General features: G+C 29.1%; 3 protein-coding genes across 4 annotated transcripts in view; 1 reads left to right on the plus strand and 2 right to left on the minus strand.

Moving 5' to 3' along the window:
- Positions 1-10,465, minus strand: part of LOC122635719 (protein slowmo) — a 21,042-nt gene extending 10,577 nt beyond the window's left edge. Inside the window, exons 1-3 of the mRNA XM_043826249.1 lie at positions 10,281-10,465; positions 9,981-10,146; positions 5,756-5,842 (exon numbers count right to left, since the gene is read on the minus strand). Coding sequence (XP_043682184.1) covers positions 5,756-5,842; positions 9,981-10,146; positions 10,281-10,312 — 285 coding nt within the window. The 5' untranslated portion in view covers positions 10,313-10,465. The remainder of the gene's footprint in view (positions 1-5,755; positions 5,843-9,980; positions 10,147-10,280) is intronic.
- Positions 10,466-10,712: 247 nt separating this feature from the next.
- LOC122635717 (stomatin-like protein 2, mitochondrial) lies at positions 10,713-12,558 on the plus strand. Its single transcript, XM_043826245.1, has 7 exons — positions 10,713-10,904; positions 10,992-11,114; positions 11,194-11,341; positions 11,428-11,676; positions 11,759-11,914; positions 11,997-12,241; positions 12,322-12,558. The coding sequence occupies exons 1-7, from the start codon at positions 10,857-10,859 to the stop codon at positions 12,505-12,507; spliced, it is 1,155 nt and encodes a 384-aa protein (XP_043682180.1). The 5' UTR covers positions 10,713-10,856; the 3' UTR covers positions 12,508-12,558.
- Positions 11,399-13,632, minus strand: LOC122635720 (protein KRTCAP2 homolog). Of its 2 annotated transcripts, XM_043826251.1 has the most exons (4): positions 13,455-13,632; positions 13,054-13,272; positions 12,745-12,920; positions 11,399-11,922 (listed from the first exon to the last, which is right to left on the minus strand). In XM_043826251.1, the coding sequence occupies exons 1-3, from the start codon at positions 13,456-13,458 to the stop codon at positions 12,748-12,750; spliced, it is 396 nt and encodes a 131-aa protein (XP_043682186.1). In that variant the 5' UTR covers positions 13,459-13,632; the 3' UTR covers positions 11,399-11,922; positions 12,745-12,747. The 2 variants fall into 2 exon arrangements, with proteins under 2 accessions (XP_043682186.1, XP_043682185.1); XM_043826250.1 differs by lacking the exon at positions 11,399-11,922 and having other exon boundaries at positions 12,615-12,920.
- Between the last annotated feature and the right edge of the window lie 10,496 nt (positions 13,633-24,128).

Genomic DNA, 24,128 nt, shown 5'->3' on the forward strand with positions numbered 1-24,128 from the left:
GCAACCACCATCCCACCAACGCGAAAATGCGAGAGACGACTCAGCCTCGAATTTTCGCGCCTAACAACGCACGGATATTCGTGTCGAAATGAAGTAACAGGGATCGTTAACCCTTCATAAAAATTTTTTTAAAATACTTCGTAATTTACGAATTATATATACATATATATATATTTTTTATGTAATTATTTTTCTTCTCTTTCATTTTTTTTTCTTTCTTTTTTTTCTTTTTTTTTTCTATAGAATTCGATATCATTTAAGTGACAGTTCTTTATTTGAAAGTTTATACTTGCTATTATTGTATTCAAGTTGATTTATTATTTATGCACATATGTATGTATATATGTATGTATGAATGGTAACGTTTTATTGTAATAAAGTATTTACTTATCATGGCATTTATATATTTAGAAATATTTATTATTGCATGATTTATTTGCACGAGTAATCTGCAATCGTATAATTTTTCTTTTTTCTTTTTAATAGATATAATAATGAAACAGATCTGTATATAAGGATCATTCTTTTTTATTTCGACTTTACTTCCATAAATTTATTTATTTATTTATTTATTTATTTATTTATTTATTTAGTTATTTTGTTTTTTTCTCTTTCTTTTTTTCCTACTAAAATATTCTTTACGTCATAATATTTGTGCGAGGGAGACTGAGCAAGAGAAAGAAAGATTGCATCATAAATAAATGCAATTTTAAATCTAACACACTTTTTACTTATTACTACATCATCCTATTTATTTATAAATTAATTCAATATTTAATATGTACGATATATAATATAGTATAGCACGATATAGTATACTCTTATAAATTCTGCATTGTATTGGATAGATTCATAAATAAATACTATTTTAATCTAATACATTTTTGACTCATCACTTGTTCATGCATCAATGCAATATAGTTTATGTATCATAACACGTATCATAGTTTGCTACCTACGAAAATAAATATCAATCTAAATTTATTACAAACAGTATAAATAATTAAGTATTCTGGATTCAGCCTCGATTATATCACATAATAATATTCTATTAAAAATACTAACTTGTACACTTAAAAAACAAAAAAAAAAGAAAAAAAAGAAAGAAAGAAAAACGTAGATAAATAAAAGAAATGAAAATAAAAATAAAACAAAGAAACTACTGACCCAATATTGACCACTAATACCAATTTCAAATTTAATTCAAGCGGAGAGAAGATTGTACGTACGTATCTATGTACATATGTATGTATATATATATATATATATATATATATATATATATGTATGTACGTAGGAGAAGAACGATAATAGGAAAGAGACTGGTAACGCAACAACGTCTACGCGTTCCAACATTTAACGTATGCAGGTCGTAGGAGTTGTACACGAAGAGAAAGAGGAAGAGAAGAGAAGAGAAGAGAAGAGAAGAGAAGAGAAGAGAAGAGAAGAGAAGAGAAGAGAAGAGAAGAGAAGAGAAGAGAAGAGAAGAGAAGAGAAGAGAAGAGAAGAGAAGAGAAGAGAAGAGAAGGGAAGGGAAGGGAAGCAGGCAAATTGCTAAAAGATATATCCCCTTTGGGATTCGAGGCAGGATAGGTTATAACCCAGAGACTGGACTTGTAAGAGCTTTACGTAGAATACATTGGCCTTCTACACGTACGAGGAAAAGCTTGGTGGTCGGTCGTCTGTCCTTTTCTCTCTCATACCTTTCGTTTTCCTTCGCGAGTACACATTGGATAACACAGAATAAGAGGAAGAGGAAGAGGAGAATGAGAAAGAGGAGGAATAGAAGAAGAAGAAGAAGAAGAAGAAGAAGAAGAAGCTTCAAGTAAAGAGAGAGAGAGAGAGAGAGAGAGAGAGAGAGAGAGAGAGAGAGAGAAAGAGAGAGAGAGAGGATATCGTCTAGGAGCCGCAGGGAATTGTTCAATTTTAGTTGAAGCTCCGAGTGGAGCTCTTCTCCTTCGAGAAAGGTGGTGTATGTCCCAAAGTTATATGTAGTTAGAAAGACCCAACTTCCTAATCGTCTAAACGCTTAATTAGAACCATTGATGACTTTAGAATAACGTGACTTACTTCGCTCATGCCAAATCGTCCGTATGATTCATATGCGCGTGTGTTTAATGTACCAGGATTATTCGGTCTCATTAATAATCACTATGTGTTCTTTTTAACAAATTATAGATTGGTAGATGGATAGAGAGAGATACATATCTGGTATTTTATATTAGATATATTAGAATTATATGAATTAATAGAAATCATATTCTTTCTTTACTAATCCTTATTATATAATAACATGATTATTTAAAAATAATTTAACCAAAAACATCTGCTGTTAAGACATTAATAATGATTTAAAAATAATAATGATAAGACATAATAATGATTAAAGACATTAAAAATGAATTAATAATGATTTAAATGATGATAAAATTATTAAACAATGAAAAAAATAAATATATGTATATTAAGAGTTTAATCCATACACACGTGCACACATATACACACACAGAGAGAAAGAGAGAGAGAGAGAGAGAGAGAGAGAGAGAGAGAGACAGACAGATGAAGTAAATACTCCCAAGGTATACCAAACATATCACAAAAGAGGAAGTAACAAACCTCTAATATTCGTATCTAAAGGATTCTGAATATTTTAAAATACACACACATACACACTTCTCCCTCTCTCTTCTCTATCTCTGTCTCTGTCTGTCTTTCCCTGTCTCTCAAAACACATTTATCGAATAATGTTATGGTGTTTTAGATAGAAAGCAAGTAAGCAATAGATAAGAATGAAAGGTTGTAGGAAGGAGTAGACAACGAAAGAACATCTCATGCTACTGCTTCTGCTGCTACTTGCTGGCTCCTGCCTCCTCTTCTTCTTCTTCTTCTTCTTCTTCTTCTTCCTTTACTCGAGACACACCTGCGGATCGTTCATCACGCCGGTAATGCATCTTGCCTCTCGATTTCTATCCATTTCTTTTTCAACGATAAGAAGGAAAGAGAGATGCTACGAGGAATACCGGGAGACCTTCTCCAACTAGCAACATCACCACCAATACCAATACAAATACCAACACTATCACTACCAACACAAATAACATCGCCATCCCATGAAGAAGAAGGAGGAAGAGGAAGAGAAGGAGGAGAAGGAACAGGAGAAGGAGGAAAAGGAGGAGGAGGAGGAGGAGGAGGAGGAGGAGGGATGGAGGAGTGGAGATCTGGGAATAGCTATGCAGGGTTGCCGGTAATGCTCGCATCAATAACCTATCATATCTAACTCCTTGAATAGTAGTGTTAGTGAACCGACCTCCAACAACCTTCGAAAGCCCATCTTCGAGTCTGCACTTTGCTTACCTTCGAGTATCTCCATCCCCCTCCATTTTCACTTCTCTCTCTCTCTCTCTCTCTCTCTCTCTCTCTCTCTCTCTCTCTCTCTCTCTCGCTTACCCGTTCACACATCTCAAGAGAACTCTCTAATTCTCCGAAAGCTTCCACCAAAGCTCTCCGATATTCTCTTCGTTATGGATACCGGAAGGAATTTCAAGAGGGTAACGTAGTAAATCTACGTGAATTTTCAATGAAAATGTTTATATATATATATATATATATATATATATATATACACACACACGAAATGAAATGAAATAAAAAATAGAAGAAAAAGAGAAAAGCTCGAAGGAAAGTCGAAGGCCGAGGAGATACGGAGGCTGAGGTAGGAGGTAGGTGATAGGAGGAGGAGCAGAGGTAGAGATGGGGATAAAAAAACGTGTGAATGACGACGAGACTCGTAACTTTTCCACAATGGCATTCCACCAATTCTTTTACGCAACAAGAGCGTCTGGTTATGACGTAGCATTTTCGATACACGCCAACGATTGATACATGTAACACCAAACGTATATTGTTTTCGAAAAGAGACAGAAAAAGAGAGGGAGAGAAACAGACAAATAGAAATATATATATATATATATACATACACACATCATATATATACATATATACGTATATACATACATACATACATACATACATATATATGTATATATATAGAAAGAGAAAAAGAGAGAGAGAGAGACACAGAGATAGGTAGATAAAGAAAGAGAGAGAGAGAGTTTGCGAATGGTGGACGAACGCCGAAATTGCATCAGCCAATTTTCCACTTACACTATGAGTCTACGGTTCGATCGAAATTGAGAGTGAGTAGTAGAGATCGACGTCCAACACACGTTTCATTGTATTTCGTGCTGGTGTCGTCCTTCCGCGTATGCTCTCTCTCTCTTTTTCTCCCTCTCTATGTGTCTCTCTCCTTCCATATACGTTCTGCGACGAATATGCAATTTTCGTTGGATACTCTGTTTCTAAAGGGAGAGGGAGAGGAGGAGGAGGAGGAGGAGGAAGGGAGAGTTCTATGGTTTCTACTATTCGCTCTCTCGCTCTCTCGCTCGCTCATTCTCTTTTTCTCTTTCTCTCTTTCTATTTCCCTTCTCTCTATTATATACCTCTCCTTGTCGATTTCTATTTTTACTCGTAAAACTAGTAAATATCCAGTTGCTTCGATTGTTCCAAGATTTATCATTTTTAACTACGTTTTAATCAATTTTATTAATATTACACGTTGAATATCATATTTGGAATGGGGAAGAGTCATCGGTATTCAATTTAATTTTATTTTCAATGTTTCAAAGATTACTTTCATTTTTGTTCACTCTTTTGTTTACTTTTATAATAAACCAAATGGAAATGTAATAAAAAAGTATATACACTTTTAATAAATAAATATATATATATATATGTATATGTATATTTATTATTATTTATAAACGTATGTATGTATGTATGTATGTATAAAGCAAAGAAAAAATAAATACTCTTCCTAATAAGAATAAATTTCTAATGTGAAAATAATGGCAATGAATTGTCTTTTATATTTTATATATATATATATATATATATATATATATATAAAAAGAAAAATATTATAATGTTATTATACGGTTATTTTAATTTCGTGGAAAATTCGTTTTCGCAGGTCAACGTAATTAACACTCAATGTGTTAATTATGCTACTTTTATTGTAAAATAAATATGTACGTATGTGTATATTAATTCTTAAAAGCTATTATCAAATATCAATTACAATTAATTTTATTACTTACGTATTTGTAATATGGATTCTCTTTTACGATAATTTTATCAAAATTGAGATGATCCATATAAATACTATCAAAAAATTATTATTACCGAACGTCACATATTTCAATAATATTAAAACAAAATTTGCATAAACGTTGAAACATCGGAGAATAAATATTTTAACAATATTGATGTTATACCGGACGCTACATTTTCAAATAATATTGTTAAATCCAATTTGCATTACATGCAACGAAGAGGGGAACTGAAATTTCTAAGAATAAATATTTACGAAATTATTATTATTATTATTATTATTATTATTATTATTATTATTATTATTATTATTATTACCGATTCTTAATTTTTCTTTTTTCTTTTTACAGAAAAATTCTAAGAAAATTTTCATACGATAATCTCTCCTATACGAATACTTAAAAAAAATTAGTATTGCCGAAAAAAATCGTCAGTAATAATATCGAAAAAAAAAATTGTCGAGGATTAAAATTTCAATGCATTGCCATCCACCCGATTCCCCATAACGACGACGTCGATGAGCATCAAAATCCTAAGGATATTATATATATATATATATATATATATAAAAAAAAAAATCACTTACGTTCCTCGTTTTTAGGACCATCTCTCGACTAACGGGATCGACCTCGCTTTTCTCACTGGCGTAACAGATCTTCGCATGACCGATCAACTATAACAAAAGAGATAGAAAAAATAAAAAAAATTGTATTTATATTCCTTCAATTAAATTAAATTACAAAAAAAAAAAAGAAAAAAACAGCTAAAAATACAATCTATTAATTACAAATCAAATAAATATCTTACCATCACGGTTAAATCGTAAACGTTCTCGCGATATTTATATTAATGACGAATTAATATAAATAATCAGGCAATTATTAAAAGACTTTAATTGGGACGGTGTTAAGTGCTCTTAAATTATAGTCCTCTTTCGCTATTAATTATACATATTCCAATTACGTTCTGGCTAAACAACTTTCAACTACCATTTAATACCATCCCTCATTCACCCACCACCCTTCCTCACTCTCAATACTACTACATACTACTATTACTACTATTACTACTACTACTACTACTACTACTACTACTAGTACTACCATTACTACTACTATTATTTACCAACACTAACATCAAAGACAAGATTATATTCATTTCTAATAAAACTACGAATAAAACTACTATTACTACTACTATAGTATTCATTCATTTATTCATTCATTCATACATTCGTTCATTCATTATCTAAGTCATACACGTACATGTGTATATATACATACATTCATTCAAAAATTAATTCATTATATATATATATATATATATATATATATATTTTCATTTTTAACATATTCACTCATTATTATTATATAAATATATAAACAAACTCTTTTCAAAGTTACTCTTTTATCCTCCTTATTTTACCATTCGAGTTCATTCACTAATTACGCCAAAATTAAATAGAGAAAAAACGAAAGAGAGAAAGATAAAAAGAAAAAGAGAAAGAGAGAGTGCGAGAGTGAGTAGTGATGAATTTAAAAGAAGAAAATACAAAAAAAAAAAAGAGAGAGAGAGAGAGAGGGAGAGAGAAAGAAAAAGATAGAGAATCGTAAGGATCGCGAAACGTGCCTTTGCACTTTCCCTTCCGTTAAGTAAATTTTTCTCTCTTTCCTTTTCCTCACTACTTCTTTTTCTCCCTCTTTCTCTACCTACCCTTCTACATCTTCTTTTCAACCATCCTGGTAGGCACACGTACAGATATATGCATACGCAAAAGAAGGGGATTCGAATCGTTCGAGTGCGAGGAGAACAGAGGGTTCTCTCTCCCTCCTTCTCTCCCTCTGTTTTCCTCTCCCTCTCCTTCTCTCTCTTTCTCTCAGCACAACGCGAAACGGGCTTTTGCGAAATAGCCGAGCTTATAGAAAATCCTTCCGAAAGGAAGCGATTCGCTCGCTCGAAAAAGGATTCGACGTTGAAATCCCTGGTCGAGTCTTTCCAGCGATTGCCACGGTGAACCAAGGCCGACGAATACGAAGGAAGGAAGGAAGGAAGGAAGGAAGGAAGGAAGGAAGGAAGGAAAAAAGAAAGAGAATACGAAAGAAAGAAGCTGGAGTTACGCTTAAGGGTGAATGCACGTATTTATGTGTATTTCTATCCGTGTGTGAGAGTAATGTATAAGAAAGAAAGAGAAAAAAAAAGAAATACAGAGAGAGAGAGAGAGAGAAATTCATGTATTTCCAACGACTCCCTTTTGCTTTCCAAAACTAACTGGACGATTGCCAAATGGTGTAACATTGAGCTTACTCATTATGAAAGTTGATACCATTGCTATTGTTGTTTTGCAATTCTCTTGATATTCAACCATCTCTATCTATTTCTCTATCTCTATCTATCTCTCTCTTTATCTCAGCAATACCTCCTTTCACCTTTCTCCCTCTACTACTATTATACTACTATTACTACTACTACTACTACTACTACTACTATACACTCTTCTCTTCTACTATATCTACTGTACAAGAAGGGTAAACGTGGCACGTCTTCTTGCTCGACTTCCTCGAAAGTTTCGAATTTCCGGTACTGACTGATGTTCGGGAGCGTTTGTTCATAGAGCGCTGATTGCTCGCTCGGACGATAAAACAGCTTCTTGCACTTCTCTTGTCTCTCTCTTCTCTCTTACCCTCTCACACTTTTTCTTACCCCCTCTCTCTCTCTCTCTTTCTCTACTATTCTGGCCCGCCAACCAACCTCAGTCACTCTTACGCTATCAACGTTCTCAGTAATCTCGCTCGCTCGTGTCGGCTTAAGCCGAATTTTCTAAAACGTTATCGACCTCTTCCATTTTTGTTTCTTTTTTTTTTTTTATTTTATTTTATTTTATTTTTTTTATTTTTTTGTTGTTTCTTTTCTTTCTTCTCCTCTAACACGTTTCACTTAGCATCGATAGTAGTAGCTCGATGTATTTGAATATTATTGAATTCGATGGGATACGATATGATTGAATATTTTGTTCGTTTTTCTCGATAGAGAAAACAGGAAAAGAGGGAGCGAAGAGCGAACGCTGATAGAGAGAAGAGAGGGAGATCGAAATCTTTTTAATCGAATTTTTTTAACATGAATATGTAACGAACAGTTGTTTCTATGAATACATTTAAACGGAATTGCTTTTATTTCTACATTTAACTTTCTCATATATAAATGTGAATGAATGATAAAAAATTTACTCTTTTTTTTCTTTTTCTTTTTTTTTTCTTTTTAATTAATGAACTTTGATTAGAGATAAGTATGTGAGAACACAATCGTATTATATAAGTTAACGTAATAGTATTATTGCTTTCGTCATTCCTACGAGAAACTGGATCGTAATCACGTGAACGTGTTACACGAATCTTACTTAAAATATATCGTACAATTGATATAACAGAAAGATCTAAAAGGTATGAAAGTGTTTTTCTATTGATAGCCTTGAACATTCGTCGATAATTTATTATTTTACATTATCGACTTGACGAAGAGTCGATGAGATAAAGTTCCAATAAAGGTCGTTTGAAAATGTTTTTGGTGAATACCGCGAGAGGGCAACCTTGTAATCGATGACCTAAACTGCGATTAATTTTTCTATTGATATAAAATCTCCTTTTAAAATGTTTACTCAATTATAGAAAATGACCTTGTATAGGTCGGATATACTCATGATACATAGTTTTTCGATTAATCAAAACTTTCTTTAAAACGATGTTACTTTTTATAACAAAGACAACGTATAAAAATCATTTAATATCATATGAAATTCGAAGTGAAACTAACTCGGGTACATTTTTATCCTTAACCCAAATAAAAATGTTACTGTTTGTCTAAGGTCACGTTTTAATACATATATAAATATTCTAAATTTACTACCCTATAATTAAAGTTTCTATTATGCGTTATGAAATATTTATAATAAAACATCTTCGATTACTATATGCAATTCTCATTGCATGCCTAATTTGCCACAGAGAATGACCTTGTATCATTCCAATACTTATTACTGATACTACATATTATTTCAGATGTTCTTTGATACGATTTTTATAATAAAAACAATATATAAAATTATTTCGCATCGAATCAAACTCGAAGTAAAACTAATTGAAGTATATTTTTGTTTACTAAACCGTATAAAAATGTTCTTGTCCATCTCTTCGAAGATCATACGTTGCTATATACGCATATATTAACTTATAAACTTACTGCATTATAAGTAAGATTACTATTACGCATTATAAAATATTCGTAATAAAATATCTTCTACTAACAAACATAGATAACTTTCATTCTATATTTAACGACGTCTATAAAGCTTACTACGAACTAGTAGAATAACGTACTTAATGTACGACGTATTAAATATTATTATGCATTATTTATAAAATCGAATATTAAATATTTAGAAACACGTAACAATGTTAAAACAATCGACAAGAGATCAGATGAAATATAATTAATAAACATTGCGTTATGGGTGATAGAAAAATTGATCAGAGATGAAATAGGTTAGGTCGGATAAAGCGTAATATACTGTTCATAACCGTGACCAATATGTGCATTCATTTACGTCACATTTTGGCGTGCTTACTGTAATACCAACACAAATATACATTTCAAATTTAATGTATATTTGCAAGATCTTCTCTTATGATACTTAAACATACACTACTTCGTCATTTACTTTTCGCACACAGAAACATCGTTATAATTTTACAACGTTTTAGAAAGAAAACATTACGTTTTAAAGTCTAAAAGATATTAATAAATAATATTGTACTTACTGCTTGTGCCCACTTTGGAAAACCGAAACGAGTCGAGACAAGTCTGTGCGTGTGTAAGATTCCATCGATGACTTTCCTATCGATGACGTCTGTTCCAATAACGGAAGAATTTATTGGATTAGGATATTTTCTCCAAGCTGCCTGTGTCACGGTTTCCCATGAATGACTACAAAGAAATACCATCAATTTATTTCCAATAAAAAAAATTCTTACTGCACCGTCTAATTATATTCTTCGTAAAGATAGAAAAAAAAAAAAAAATGGCAACTATCGAATGCATTAAAGAAATATGAGACTTACTTAAATGTGTGTTCCGTTCTCCAAATCCTCATACTGTTTATTAACGTGATACAGAACAACGATGAATAACTATAATTTTAATGTTAATTATTAGAATGATACATAAAGGAGAAAACAATTACGAACACGACACGATCACGAAACACCACCGATATGACTTCAAGGCCCCCAAGCTGAATTCTGCCGTAATATAAGTTTCTAAGAATAGCAGATGGCGCTGCGACACGTCGGTATAATATCCGTTTTCTTTCATTCATAAAAATAAATATCGATTTATTTTTTGAAATTTCGATTTTTTTTCTTTTCTTTTACGTTCATATTTTTCTAATACAGTATTAGAAAAAATATCTACACATACATATACACATTATATATATGCATAGATTATATAGAATTTATATTATACCGACGCGACATCTAGCTTCCTAAACACACAGTTGCTTTTGTAGCAATCTTCTACACGTTTGATCTGTGTGACGAAAAGTTCTATGTAAATCTGAAATAACTTTTACAATATTAGAATTGTATTTGTTGATATTTGAACGTGTTATACTTGAAAAAGTAAACAAATACGAAATGAATATTACTAAAATGTTATTAATAAGGAACTTTAGTAGTTTTACAGTATGTATTAATATCGTTACTTATCATTCAAAAAATGTACCTTTTTATTATATTATATTACTTTATATTGTTTTTTTTTTATAACAGAAGCGAACATTTTTGAATCGTGAAAGTGGCCTTCGTAGTACGTTATATGCAGCAGAATATATCAGACAGGCATCTGCCGTTACACCATTGAATACAATTATAATGTTTGTGCCGCAACAAGAGGTTTGATATACCTATCTAAATTTAACTATTATTTATAAATTAATTATAAATAATTGATAATTTAGAAATATTATTCTAGGCTTGGATTGTAGAAAGAATGGGAAAGTTTCATAAAGTTTTAGAACCAGGTTTTAACTTACTCTTCCCAATAATCGATCGAGTTAAATACGTACAAAGTTTGAAAGAAATTTGCATACAGGTACCGAATCAAAGTGCAATTACATTTGGTATGTTGGATATAATAATTGTCTTAAGTGATTTATAATTAAAACAATATACAATCATAGTTTTAATTTGATTTACTTTTTACTAGATAATGTAACGCTTGATATCGATGGAGTGTTGTACTTAAAAATAAATGATCCTTATTTGGCTTCTTATGGCGTCGAAGATGCTGAGTTTGCCATAATGCAATTAGCACAAACTACAATGAGGTCAGAATTGGGAAAAATATCTTTAGATAAAGTATTTAGGGAAAGAGAAGGTCTGAATGTTTCTATTGTAGAAAGTATTAACAAAGCTAGTGAAGCATGGGGTATATTGTGTCTTCGATATGAAATCCGTAAGTTAAAAAAATATTTATATTCTTTACTTCAATTTTTTCATGACGTATATGTAATTATAATTATTGTTAATTATTATAGTTGATATAAAGTTACCAAATAGAGTGCAAGAAGCTATGCAAATGCAAGTTGAAGCTGAACGAAAAAAACGAGCTGCTATCTTGGAATCTGAAGGAGCCAGGGAAGCTGAAGTAAATATAGCAGAAGGCAAACGGCTGGCTAGGATTTTAACTTCTGGTAATCTACTAAAAAATTTGATATAGTATTTGTTATCATTAAATACAACATTAATATCTAAATACATATTACGTAATTAAAGAGGCTGCAAGACAAGAACAAATAAATAAAGCCACTGGTGAAGCTACCGCATTAATATCCGTAGCAGAAGCACGTGCAAAAGGTTTACAATTGGTAGCCAATTCTCTTTCTCTTAGAGACGCAAAAAATGCAGCAGCTTTAAGTATTGCAGAACAGTATGTAAATGCATTTAATAAACTAGCAAAAGTTAATAATACTATAATATTACCAAGCAATGTAGGAGATGCTACATCATTGATAACACAGGTTAGTTATTTTTATTTCTCTGAAATACACTGCATTATATACAATAAATAAAATTTCAAATATTTATTATTATATTCCAGGCTCTCTCTATTTACAAACACGTTATGCCTCAATCTGAATTAAAAGATCAGAAAGAAACAGATAACCAATTCCAACAAGCTGTTTCAGTAGATATTGATTCCACGGATGAAGCCTATGAATATTTTAGCGATAAAGAAGAAGCAGAGCAGCATAAAAGAAACAAAAAGAAGCCAAAAGCATTGTAATATATAAATCTTGAGAACATTAAAAATAAATATTGAATATTTCTATTATAATTTCTTAATTTGCAAATTCAATAATGCAATATATAAAAGAGGATAAAATAACCTTCTTTTTAGATGTAAGATTAGAAGAATTCTTTGATCTTTAATTATAAATTTACAAAACGGAATAAGAAATTAAAACATTATTTTATATATCGGTAATACAAGAGTATGACGCGATAAATAGAATACTCATACCATTTACTTTCTTTTTTTTGAATGCATTGACATTGTTGGTATAGGTGTGGCATAGGTTTCTTGAGATATTCGGTTCATATAATAGAGTGCTATCATAGAAAATAAAAAACAGGTTGTAGTAGCCACACGATGAACCAATCCTGACGCAATCAAGCTAATAATTAACGAGAAGATAACTATAACATAAAATAATACATTTTTCTTTATATATATATATATACACATATATACATATTATGTATCCTTGTAAAAATATAACCTGAAAGTTAAAAAATTTTAGATTATTAATTAAAAAAGGATATAACTAACCTTCGGGAAATAATTTTTGTTGAAATGATTTCCCAAATACAGTGGTCTCCAGATTCCCTAATGCTGTTAATATAAATACAAATAGTAACGATCCGATATAACCTCCAAGAATAATATGCAATTGCGAAGACGTTAACCAAGCTCTATACATTTGCATTCCAGAGAATAAAAGTACAGTTAAAATGGAAGACAATAAAAAGGATATTCCACTGGTAACAGCTAAAACAAATCAATTCTTATTAATATCTAATTCATTGAAATAGAAAAAATATCTTTTACAGGTTAAGATACGCCCCAACGAAAAATAACCTAGCTCTTAACTCGTATAGTACGTAAAAATAAAATTTGTTCTTTATAAATTAAAATAATACAATAAAGTAGCTACGATAATAAACACATACACATTTTAAATATATATGATTTTATCAAAATTATGATATGTTCGGCTTTGACATACGCCAAAAGATTCAATGACACGTTGCTTGTACTACGAAGGTAGTTAGTCAATGATTCCGAATATAATCTACGAAATAGTTCGTCAACGATTAGCGAAGTATCGATAAAAAGTTGTAATTGTCAACGTTATTAATCGAAATTAGAATTAAACAAACTCGTTGTCGTATAAACGATTAAATGAATTCGATTGTTATAAAATTATTACTTATTACGAAATTATAACTTATTAGTAAATTATTATAGTACTGTGAATTGTTCTAATATAAATGATTACGTTAAACGATATCGACAAAACTAACCAACAAAATGGACGATTAAGATAGCTACGTAGATCTTCTCTGCTTGGTATCCAAAGGTAAAGTGACTTATTTACTCGAGAAATCTCAGACTTTTATTATTGTTTATATTACGGAACACCAACTACTCTTTGACTTTGAAATTCTTAGTTATTGAATTATCTCGGTAACGATAGTACTACGTATGTCTATTTGAAATGAATGGAATAGAAATACAAAAGTAAAATATGTGAATGATAAAATAACAATATAAATCATTCCTCCGTTAAAAAAATAATTTAATACGATAAAAATATTGGAGAGAAATTATAGCCAGCTTTCACATATAGGACAACTTTTATTACTTATAATGCCTTTTGCTAGTCACAATATAATACTACGAATTATTACAATATATTATTAATATTATAATAGTTTATAATAGGTCATAATATATATATATAATATATATATATGTGTATATATATATATATATGTATATATATTTATAATATTAATATACTTATATATATATATATATATATATATATATATATATATTAATATACTTATATATATATATACCTTGTATTACATAATACACGATTCTTTTTCTTATCATTTAGCCCTTAGCATATACATATAATGTATGTATATAGATATATATTTATATATATCATCAGGATGGTATAAATAATATTGTATTTCATAAAAGCACTTCTTGTTGCTTATAATATTATCGTTTCCATATTGTTTCTCTATCTCTGTCTTTTCTTTTTTCTTTTTTTTTTTTTTTTCTTTATTTTTAATGCCGCTCACTTTCTCCTCTCCTCGCATTTTATTTTATTTTATTTTCCTTCTTATTCCCATTCATTTAATTTTCTTTTCTCATTTGTTTTCTGCACGTTTCCAATAAAAATTCTTTTTATTTTTATTTTTCTTTTTTTTTTTTTTTCTTATTCCTTTTTACTGTCTATCGACACAATTCGCGCTTATACTATCATTCAGGTTTTTTTTTTTTTTTTTTTTATATTCTCGTAATTCACTACCAAACGTAGACAAACCTACGATTTACCTGTTCCATTGCGTTTATTCATCATCATTTTTAATATGTTCGTAACACGCTTCGTTACTTATTTATTTTTTTTCTCTTCTCAATCCTTTTCTGTTCGTTTTTTCTTTTTTTTTTTTTGTTTTCTTTTTCTTTTTTTTTTCTTTTTCTTTGTTTGTTTCGTTAATTACATATTAAACTTGCTGTTACGATACTTAGGTTCTTGCTGCCTGGTCCACTAACGTTCCTAGAAAAAATACTCTCCTCCTCGTCATTTTATCAACTATACTGAATGTATGTACTATTACAATGGATACTCAAATCCTTTGAATGTGTTTTCATTTTCTTTCTTTCTTTCTTTCTTTTTTTTTTTTTTTTTAATCTTGTCTTCGTCACGCTCTAGCTTTTCCGAGAAATTCTTTCCGAGAAGGATTGATAAGATTTGAAATAAAAGAAAAATCATTTCTTCTCTCTTTCTCTTTCTTTCTCTTTCTCTCGATTCCTTTTTTTATTAACAAATAAAAGATATATTTTTCGTGTATTTATTTTTTCTTATAGAAAAGATATATATTCGGAGACACTCACATATACGACATACGCACACATGCACACACATACATGGAGACATACATACACTGGTCACTTAAAACATGTGTTTAGAAAAGTAATTCGATTATTATTTGACGGCTTGAAATATCGAGAGATTTTGTTCGTTTATTTTATCTTTTTTTTTTTTTTTTTTTTCTTTTTTAAATTTAATTTTTATTGCAAATCTTAAATCCTTCGTTGTTTGCAATACGATTCATTTCTGTACATCCCTTATTTTTTATTTATTTATTTATTTTGTTTATTTGGTTTTCAAAATCACGACGATTCATTCCATCGGAGGCCACGAATAACTCGGCTCCTAACTAGCGAGATTTTCGAAATAATTTTCGATTCGAGCTCGTAAATCGTCTATTTCAAGTTTCAATTATTTTCATTATTTTTTAATTAAGAAAACAGAAGAAAAAAAGACAAGAAAAATGAATCGAAAATCGAAATTCTCGCAGGTTATATCGCATAAAAGAGATCGTATTGCCTCTAAACGGTTGCTAAGCTCACGTATTTCATTTTAGTTTTACTTTTACTTTTACTTTTACTTTTACTTTTACTTTTACTTTATTTTATTTTTATTTTTTTTTTTTTTATTTTATTTTAATTTATTTTACTTTATTTTACTTTATTTATTTTCCCTAAACTCCAATCGTATTAATGTGCCCTTTTTTATTTTCATTCAGATTTAATACAACGAAAAGCCAAAAATCGAACGAAATTGCCGTGCGTCTTTCGTTTACACACGTTTACCTCTTTTTTTTCTGTTTTTTCTTTTTTGTTGTTTTTTTTTTCTTACGCTCTTCTCCGTTATTATTATTAATATTATTATTATTAATTTTATTATTATTATTATTATTATTATTATTATTATTATATTTTATTTTTTTTTCTTGTTTAAATATTTTTATTATCCTTCGTGGAGATTTTTAAAACGTGCTTACGTACACAAAAACACTTTCATGATTGTTGCCGTTTCGCAGCCAAATTCATTAATGACTTTTTCCTTGTTTTTCTTTTTCTTCTTTTTTTCTCCTTTCTCTCTCTCTCTCTCTCTCTCTCTCTCTCTCTTTTCATTGAATTTCATTTGACTTAACAATTAAAAAAAAAAAGAAAAGAAAAGAAAAGAAAAAAAATCACCTTACATAAATCTCAATTGGTAGTGTCTATATCTTTTGATTAGCCAACGTTACGCGAACGTAAAACTTTTATTCGCGTTCATTTTTTGTCTCTCTTTATTTTTTCATTCGTTATCGACGTAGAGGGGAGAGAGATTTAATTACATTTAATTATATATATATATATATATACAAATAAAAAGAAGTCAAACACACATACATATACACAAACAAAATGTCATCAATTGTTATTTAACCAATTGAGCGTTAAGTATTGACTTTTGACAAAAGCTATGGGCGATCGAACAACATTTCTTTTTGTTTCTTTTTTTAATGAATTAATTCATTCAATTATTCATTCTTCTTTTCTCTTTTTGCTTTTATTTCTTTCTTCGAAGAGATTCATCTGAAAAATTTGCTCTTGGATGAGGGAGAGGTGTCGAGATATTAAAAGCGTACTTTTTTTCTTATACAAACATACATATACATATTAATCGTCGTTTATGCGTTCGACGATAAACGAAAAATCGATCGTTCGTTCGTTTCTTTATTTCCCGAAATATTTCGAAAGACTTTTCCTTTTTTTTTTGTTTTTTTTCTTTCTTCTTTTCTTTTATCTTTTCATATAATCGGGGAGAAAAAATTTACTCGACTTCTTTCGTTTTTCCAAACGAGAAAGAAAAATAAAAAGGATTTTATTTCTTTTCGGACAATTGACAAAATAAAAATAAAAAAAAAAAAAAAAAAAAAAGAAAAAGAAAGATAAGAAAGAAAAAATGAGTAGTAAAAGAGAGATAATTTTATTTCCTTTCGAGCAAATGGAAACGAAAGAAATTTATCTCGTTATTTTTTCCTACGAAACGAACGTTCGACTTTTTCCTTGAGAAGAAAAAAAAAAAGAAAAGAAAAGAAAAAGAAAGAAAACAAAGAAAAGAAAAAGAAAAAGAAAAAGAAAAAGAAAATAGATCCGTACGAGAAGAACGGATTTCCTGAGAAAGAGTTCGTAGGTAACGACAGACCCGACGTTTCGTTAATCGCACGACCCTTTCCTTCATTTTCATTCTTTTTTCTATTTATTTCCTTCCTCTCCTGTCTTTTTTTTTTTTTTTTTATTTTATTTCTTATTTATTTATTTTTTTTTTTCAATCTCAAATCATCAACCTCAAACTCTATATACTTTCGATTGAAACGTACTCGTTAATTCTCTTTTCTCATTCCCATTTCTTTCCACTTGTCGTTTCTAGGTTTTATTTATTATTTTCATTTCTTTTTTGTTTCGTCTTTGTCTCCTTCCTTTCTTTCTTTTTTTTTTTTTCTTTTATTACTTTTTTTTTTTTAAACGTCGAGATGCTATGTAAAGTGTGCGTGTTATAAAATGGCGAGGCAAAAAACGTGGTGGACCCACTTTGTTCATGTTCATGTTCATGTTCATGTTCATGTTCTCGGTTGTTACTTTGTTGTTGTTTCTGTTGTTTTTGTTTGTTGTAGTTATTCCTGTTGTTGTACAGATTTTTGCGATTCGGGAAGAAAGTTCCGTAAAACGTGCAAAACGTGCAATGTAAGGATATTATCTCACTGATAAAGACTATCGAACGAGAATGAAAATTCTTCTAAATTTTATCACCTCTCCCGACATCATTTTCTCCTTGCTTTTACCTTTATCATTTTTAGAAGAATTTCTCCTCACTATAATATTCTCACACCATATTACCACCATAACCACCATTGTTCCTCCCAACCCATCCCTTTTTCTTGTCAGTGTCCGATTAATATTCGTAAAGACGCGATAATGATCTAATAAATCATCATCGTTCATTGTCTTCGATCAATTCTATCAAACGAAGGCAAACGTTTATCGTGGAAGCTTCGTTATTAGAAATCTGAGATTAGAGGGATTAGAGATTAGAGATTAGAGTTGATCCTTCTCTTTATTCTTCTTTTCTGTTTTCCATTTTCTTCTCTTTTCTTTTATGTTTTTTCTTGTTTCTTTATTTTTTCTGTTTTTGTTTCGTCGTTTCTTTTCTCTTCGATTTTTTCTAACCTGCGACTAAGATATTGGACGAATCACGATACGTAATAAGAATCACAATACCGAAGGAGAAGCGTTATTTTTAAATATTATAGTGAAAATATTCGTTAGTATAACGAAACGATCGGTTCCGAATGTTTGTTTGTTTGTTTGTTTGTTTGTTTGTTAATTTGCTTTTTTCTCTCTCCCTTTCTCCCTTTCTCTCTCTCTCTCTCTCTCTCTCTCTCTCTCTCTTTTTCTTTTTCGTGTCTCTTCACGGAAGACTCTATAATTATTTGGAATGTATTAGTTAACTCTGCTGTGTGTCTTTTTTGTGTATGTGTTATTTACTTATTTATTTATTATTATTTATTACTATTATTACAATTATTATTATTATTATTATTATTATTATTATTATTATTATTATTATTATTATTATTATTATTATTTATCATTGCACAATTCGTTTCTCTGTATTTCGAAAAAAAGAAAAAAAAGAGGAAGGTACAAAAAAAGACAAGAAAAAAATAGAAAATTACTCTTCGATGGAGTTAACTTTCTAATTATTTAGATCATTATTATTTAGATCGATCGTTTGATTGATTTATTTAATTATTAATTCATTAATTAATAAGTAAAGTATAGAAAATCGTAGCTTCAATGTATGTCGATGATAATATTTCGAAAAGCGTTTATTAATTTCTAAACTTGTCACGGTGAATTGTTATTTTTTTTTTTTTTTTCATTTCTTTGCTTCTTTCTTTTTTCTTTTTATTTTTTCTCTTTTTCCCTTTTATTACGGAGATATGTATATACGTGTTTATGTATTCATGTAGGTATTGTATGTATGCATGTATATACGTTCATTAAATGCAAACGATCACTGCGTCGATTCTATTATTTTCTTTACCAAAAATACACTATTTTTTGTTTTGTTTTGTTTATTTATTTGTTCGTTTGCTTGTTAGTTAGTTAGTTTGTTTGTTTTTTGCTATTTTTTTTTGCACTCCACCATTTCTCGAATCCTTTCTCTCTCTCTTTCTCTCTCTCTCTCTCTTTCTTTCTCTCTCTCTCTCTCTCTCTCTCTTTCCCTCTCTCTCTTTCCATCTCTTTTTATTAATCATTAAAAAATAGATATTATCGTATCTGTTTAAGAGTCAAAATAATTATGTATAGTCTGCGTTTTTTAGCACTACTTAAACGTTGTGTTTTGGATTTGTTTCTTCTTCATCTTCTTCTTTTTATTGTTTATTATTATTATTATTATAATTATTGTTGTTGTTATTATTATTATTAGTAGTAGTATAATTACTATTATTATTATTATTATTATTATTATTATTATTATTATTATCATTATTATCATTATTATTATTATTACGTTTTTATTTTATTTTATTTCATTTATTTTTTCCGGACCCGATCGATTCCGTTTATCGAACTTTCGACGTGACAGATACGTTTCAAGTTTTCACGGATATTTCTATAACGAAGCTTCCACGGCTTTTTTTTGTTGTTGTTTGTAAAATATATATATATATGTATGTATATGTATATATGTGTTTTTTTTTAAATAATTAATCGATCGATTAATTAATTAATTATCTCTAGGCACGACCGCATGGAACAACGAGATTACATATCTCTTATCTATCGAATTGTAAGAACGATTTTTTTCTTTATCTATCTTTCTTTTTTTTTTTTTATTTTATTTATTTATTTGTTTATTTTTTAAAACTTTCTCGATGATTACAAACGGTGGACATTATCGCAGTTGTTTTATTTGGTTTTGTTTTTCATTCATTCATTCATTTATTTATTTATTTATTTATTTATTTATTCATTTATTTATTATTTTTCTTTTTTTTTTCTTTCTTTCTTTTCATTGCAAAAAATTGACCTACAGTATTGAAAATTTTTATTTTCAAATAATTTCATGTAAAATCAAGGAGAAAATATTTTCGATATTTCGAAGAAGGAAGAAATTGATTGGCAGGAAATAAATGACGCTGTCTTTTTTTCTCTCCCTCTCTCTCTCTCTCTCTTTCTCTCTTTCAACGACCTAAATTCTAATAAATTTTTGCGGTCGTGCCAGAATTTTTGTTTAGAAGCACCAAACGACGATGATTATTTTCTTTTCGATGTCGTTTTATGAAATTATCAGTGTCTCCCTCTCCCGCATGCACATTTTTTTTTTTTATTGTTGTTTCAATTATTTATCAGTTTATATCATAGACGCCATTTTGCAATAAATAATATTACTTAAAAAGTTTACGATCTAATTCTAAAATGAAATAGCTGATTCGTAACAAGAAATATATATCACTGATTAATATACATATACATATATATATATATATATATATATATATATATATGTATATGTATATATGTATATTTAAATAGATTTAATCGAGCTTTTCACATATTTAAAGCAAACTATATATATGTATATATATATATCGATTAAAAATGACGCTAATATAAAGTTTGAATGAACAGAGAAATATGATAGCTATCACTATTTTAAACATTTGTGAAAAAAATAATTACCATTCGACATGTTTAACTTCCTGATGTTGAGTTGAATACATCCAGAAAATATTGTTGAAACTTGATTTTGCATAATGTTTTTTTTTCTTTTTTTTTTGTTATTTTTTTCTCCACGGCTCCGACAATGTCATTCTTCACCCTACGAAGATTTTATTCGTTGGTGGAACTCGCACACACACATATACATAGGTATTAATAATTTGTCAATATTCTTCGTTTTCTTTCTTTTTTTTTTTTTGTTTTTTGCGAACTATCGTCGATAAAGAAAAACGTAATTTTTTTTGAAATATTGAAGTGTTATAAAAAGAAATATTGAATCAAAAGGAAAACAAAGAAATGACAAATTCAATTATTAATTTAATTTAAAATTTAATCTAATTCATACGTTTCATTCTCGATATGAAAAAAGGAAAAAAGATGCGATTTCTTCAAATTGTCCTAATAATAATAATAACAATAATAGTAATAATTAATTAAACCAATAGCAGTATCGTATATAATTAATTGAAATAAATAATAATTCTTTTAAATATGTAAACTCGCTTGTTTAATACATACGCACTCCGTTCGCGTAGCATCATCTTTGATAAACTTCTTACGAGATATCTAAATCATAGCCCGTTTTTTCTATTTTGTATATGTGTGTGCTATTATTATTATATCTTTTTTAATTTTATTACATCTCATTTTATATAATTTTCGTTTCTATTTTGTTTTTTTTTTTTTGTGTATTCTTTTGGTTACAACATTAAAATATTATTTCGGGCATCGACGAATTAGTAATTAATAATTGTTGTTTTTTTATTTTCTTTTTTTTTTTTTTTTTTTTTCTTTTAAGCGAGACAAGCATACAGACAATTTTCTTTTTTTTTTTTTTTTCGTTTTTTGGTTCTCAAAATTTTTCGATATTTCACGAATTCACTTTCATCTGACCTGTAACTCAAGAGGAGAATATAATTTCTACGTACACCATGATTAACAATTTTATTTTGTGTATACGTGTGGTTACGTATAAGTGCAGGTATTGGTGTAAAAAGTGTTTAACGCGTATTTGTTTGAGTGAACGAGTGTACGATCATATTATTCTTTAGCGTTAGGGTCGTTATTTTTTGGTTTATATTTTTTACTTAAAAATTATCATCAAAATTTTTTTCTTTCTCTTTTGTTATCATCTTTTTTTCTTCTTCTTCTTAAGAGTAATCAATAGAATGGCCATAGAATTATTGCTTCTACTTTGGTTTATATTTTTCGCTTGATTTACTTTTACATTTCTTTTCTTTTTCTTTTTTATTCCTTTCTTTCTTTATCATCCTAAATTATTAGCGTATAAGTTGTATTAGAGGTACATAATTAATAATGCTACGTAAACGTAAGTCACATGCATTTTACTTGTTTCAATTATTTATTTGTTTATTTATTTATTTATTTATTTATTTATCGATCGGAGATAACTATAATCGTCATTTCCGATCGAAGTATCGTTGATCGATCGCTTTACTTTTTGTTTTTTAAATACCGGACAGATCTTTCGATCTTTTCCTCTCTTTTGTTACGTTTACTTCACTTCTTCTTCTTCTTCTTTTTCTTTTTTATTGTTATTATTATTATTATTTTATTATTATTATTATTATTATTATTATTATTATTATTATTATTATTATTATTATTATTATTATTAGTAATAGTAGTAGTAATAGTAGTAGCAATAATAGTAGTAGTAATAGTAGTAATAGTATTATTATTATTATTTTATTTTGTGTTTTTGTTTTATTTGTTTATTCATTTATGTATTTAATTATTTTCTTTTCTTTTCTTTTCTTTTCTTTTCTTTTCTTTTCTTTTCCTCTTTTTGTTTTAAACGTAGGTAGCGCTGTATGAAAGGAACACGGCTAAGATCGTTCATCAAATTCAGAGACACGGAGTGATCACGATCTCTTTTTTTAAATCGACTTTTGTTTTGTCGATCGAGGAGAACGAACGGCAATAATTTTTCTTTCTTTTCTTTCTTTCTTTTTTCTCTCTCTCTCTCTCTCTCTCTCTCTCTCTCTTTCTCTCTCTCCCACCTTTTTTCTTTTTTCCTCTCTTTTCTTATTTTTTTTTTGTTTTTTTTTTACTTCGTAAAGGCAATTTACAGAGGTAAAGTCAACGGAACCGTTGTCCTACGAATCGAGATAACGTACGATAAGAAATTGGATAGAAAGAGAAAGAAGATTAGCCTTGACATTATTGAAATATCTTTTTTCTTATTTGTTTAGTGCTTTTTATTTGTTTCTTCTTCTTCTTCTTCTTCTTCACGCGCATATGTATTTATTTCTCTTCTGTTTCTACAAAAAATCTTCGAATTCTCTAATTGACACAACAAGTGTTAGAAACACAACACATTGCGAGTCACTGATATGCTTCCTGACAAATTCGACGGAAATGAGAAAATTATTATATATATACATGTGTATGTGCGTGTACGTTCATGTGTATGTCTGTGAATATTAGTGTGTATATATATGTATGTATATATGTATGTATGTATATATGACTACAGTCTCTGTTTATTATTTGCTTTCCCTTCTCTCTCTCTCTCTCTCTCTCTCTCTCTCTCTCTCTCTCTCTCTCTCTCTCTCTTTCTTCCTATACATTTCACTCTCTTTCTTTCTCTCTCATATTGTTTAAAAACGACGGAAAAGTTTCACAATTACATAACTATGATTCTGTGTGTGAGCGCATAAAAGTGGACGCTGCCGTATAGGACGAGAAAGATCATAAACTCTACTATTACCGTCTCTTTCTATCACCGTAATACTTCTTTCCAATTTCTCATAGAGTTATCTCGATATATTTATTTAATTTCTCTTACTTATTTATTTGTTTATTTGTTTACTTTTCTTTTCCTTTCTTTTTTTTTTTTATCAATTTTTCTTTTTCCCTTTTTCCGCCTTTTGCCATTTTTTTCCTCATGTTTTCTCTCTCTTTTTTCCTTTTTTTTTTTTTTTCTTTTTTTATTTTCTTTTATATATCAGTCC

This window comes from Vespula pensylvanica, chromosome 19 (genome assembly GCF_014466175.1).
Source record: "Vespula pensylvanica isolate Volc-1 chromosome 19, ASM1446617v1, whole genome shotgun sequence".
Lineage (NCBI taxonomy): Eukaryota > Metazoa > Arthropoda > Insecta > Hymenoptera > Vespidae > Vespula > Vespula pensylvanica.

Coding starts and splice junctions, on each gene's coding strand:
- LOC122635720 (XM_043826251.1), bottom strand. Junction 12,921..13,053: donor ACAAAAATTATTTCCCGAAG/GTTAGTTATATC, acceptor TTTATGTTATAG/TTATCTTCTCGTTAATTATT.
- LOC122635717 (XM_043826245.1), top strand. CDS start 10,857: ATGAATATTACTAAAATGTTATTAATAAGGAACTTTAGTAGTTTTACA. Junction 10,905..10,991: donor GGAACTTTAGTAGTTTTACA/GTATGTATTAAT, acceptor TTTTTATAACAG/AAGCGAACATTTTTGAATCG. Junction 11,115..11,193: donor TGTTTGTGCCGCAACAAGAG/GTTTGATATACC, acceptor ATATTATTCTAG/GCTTGGATTGTAGAAAGAAT.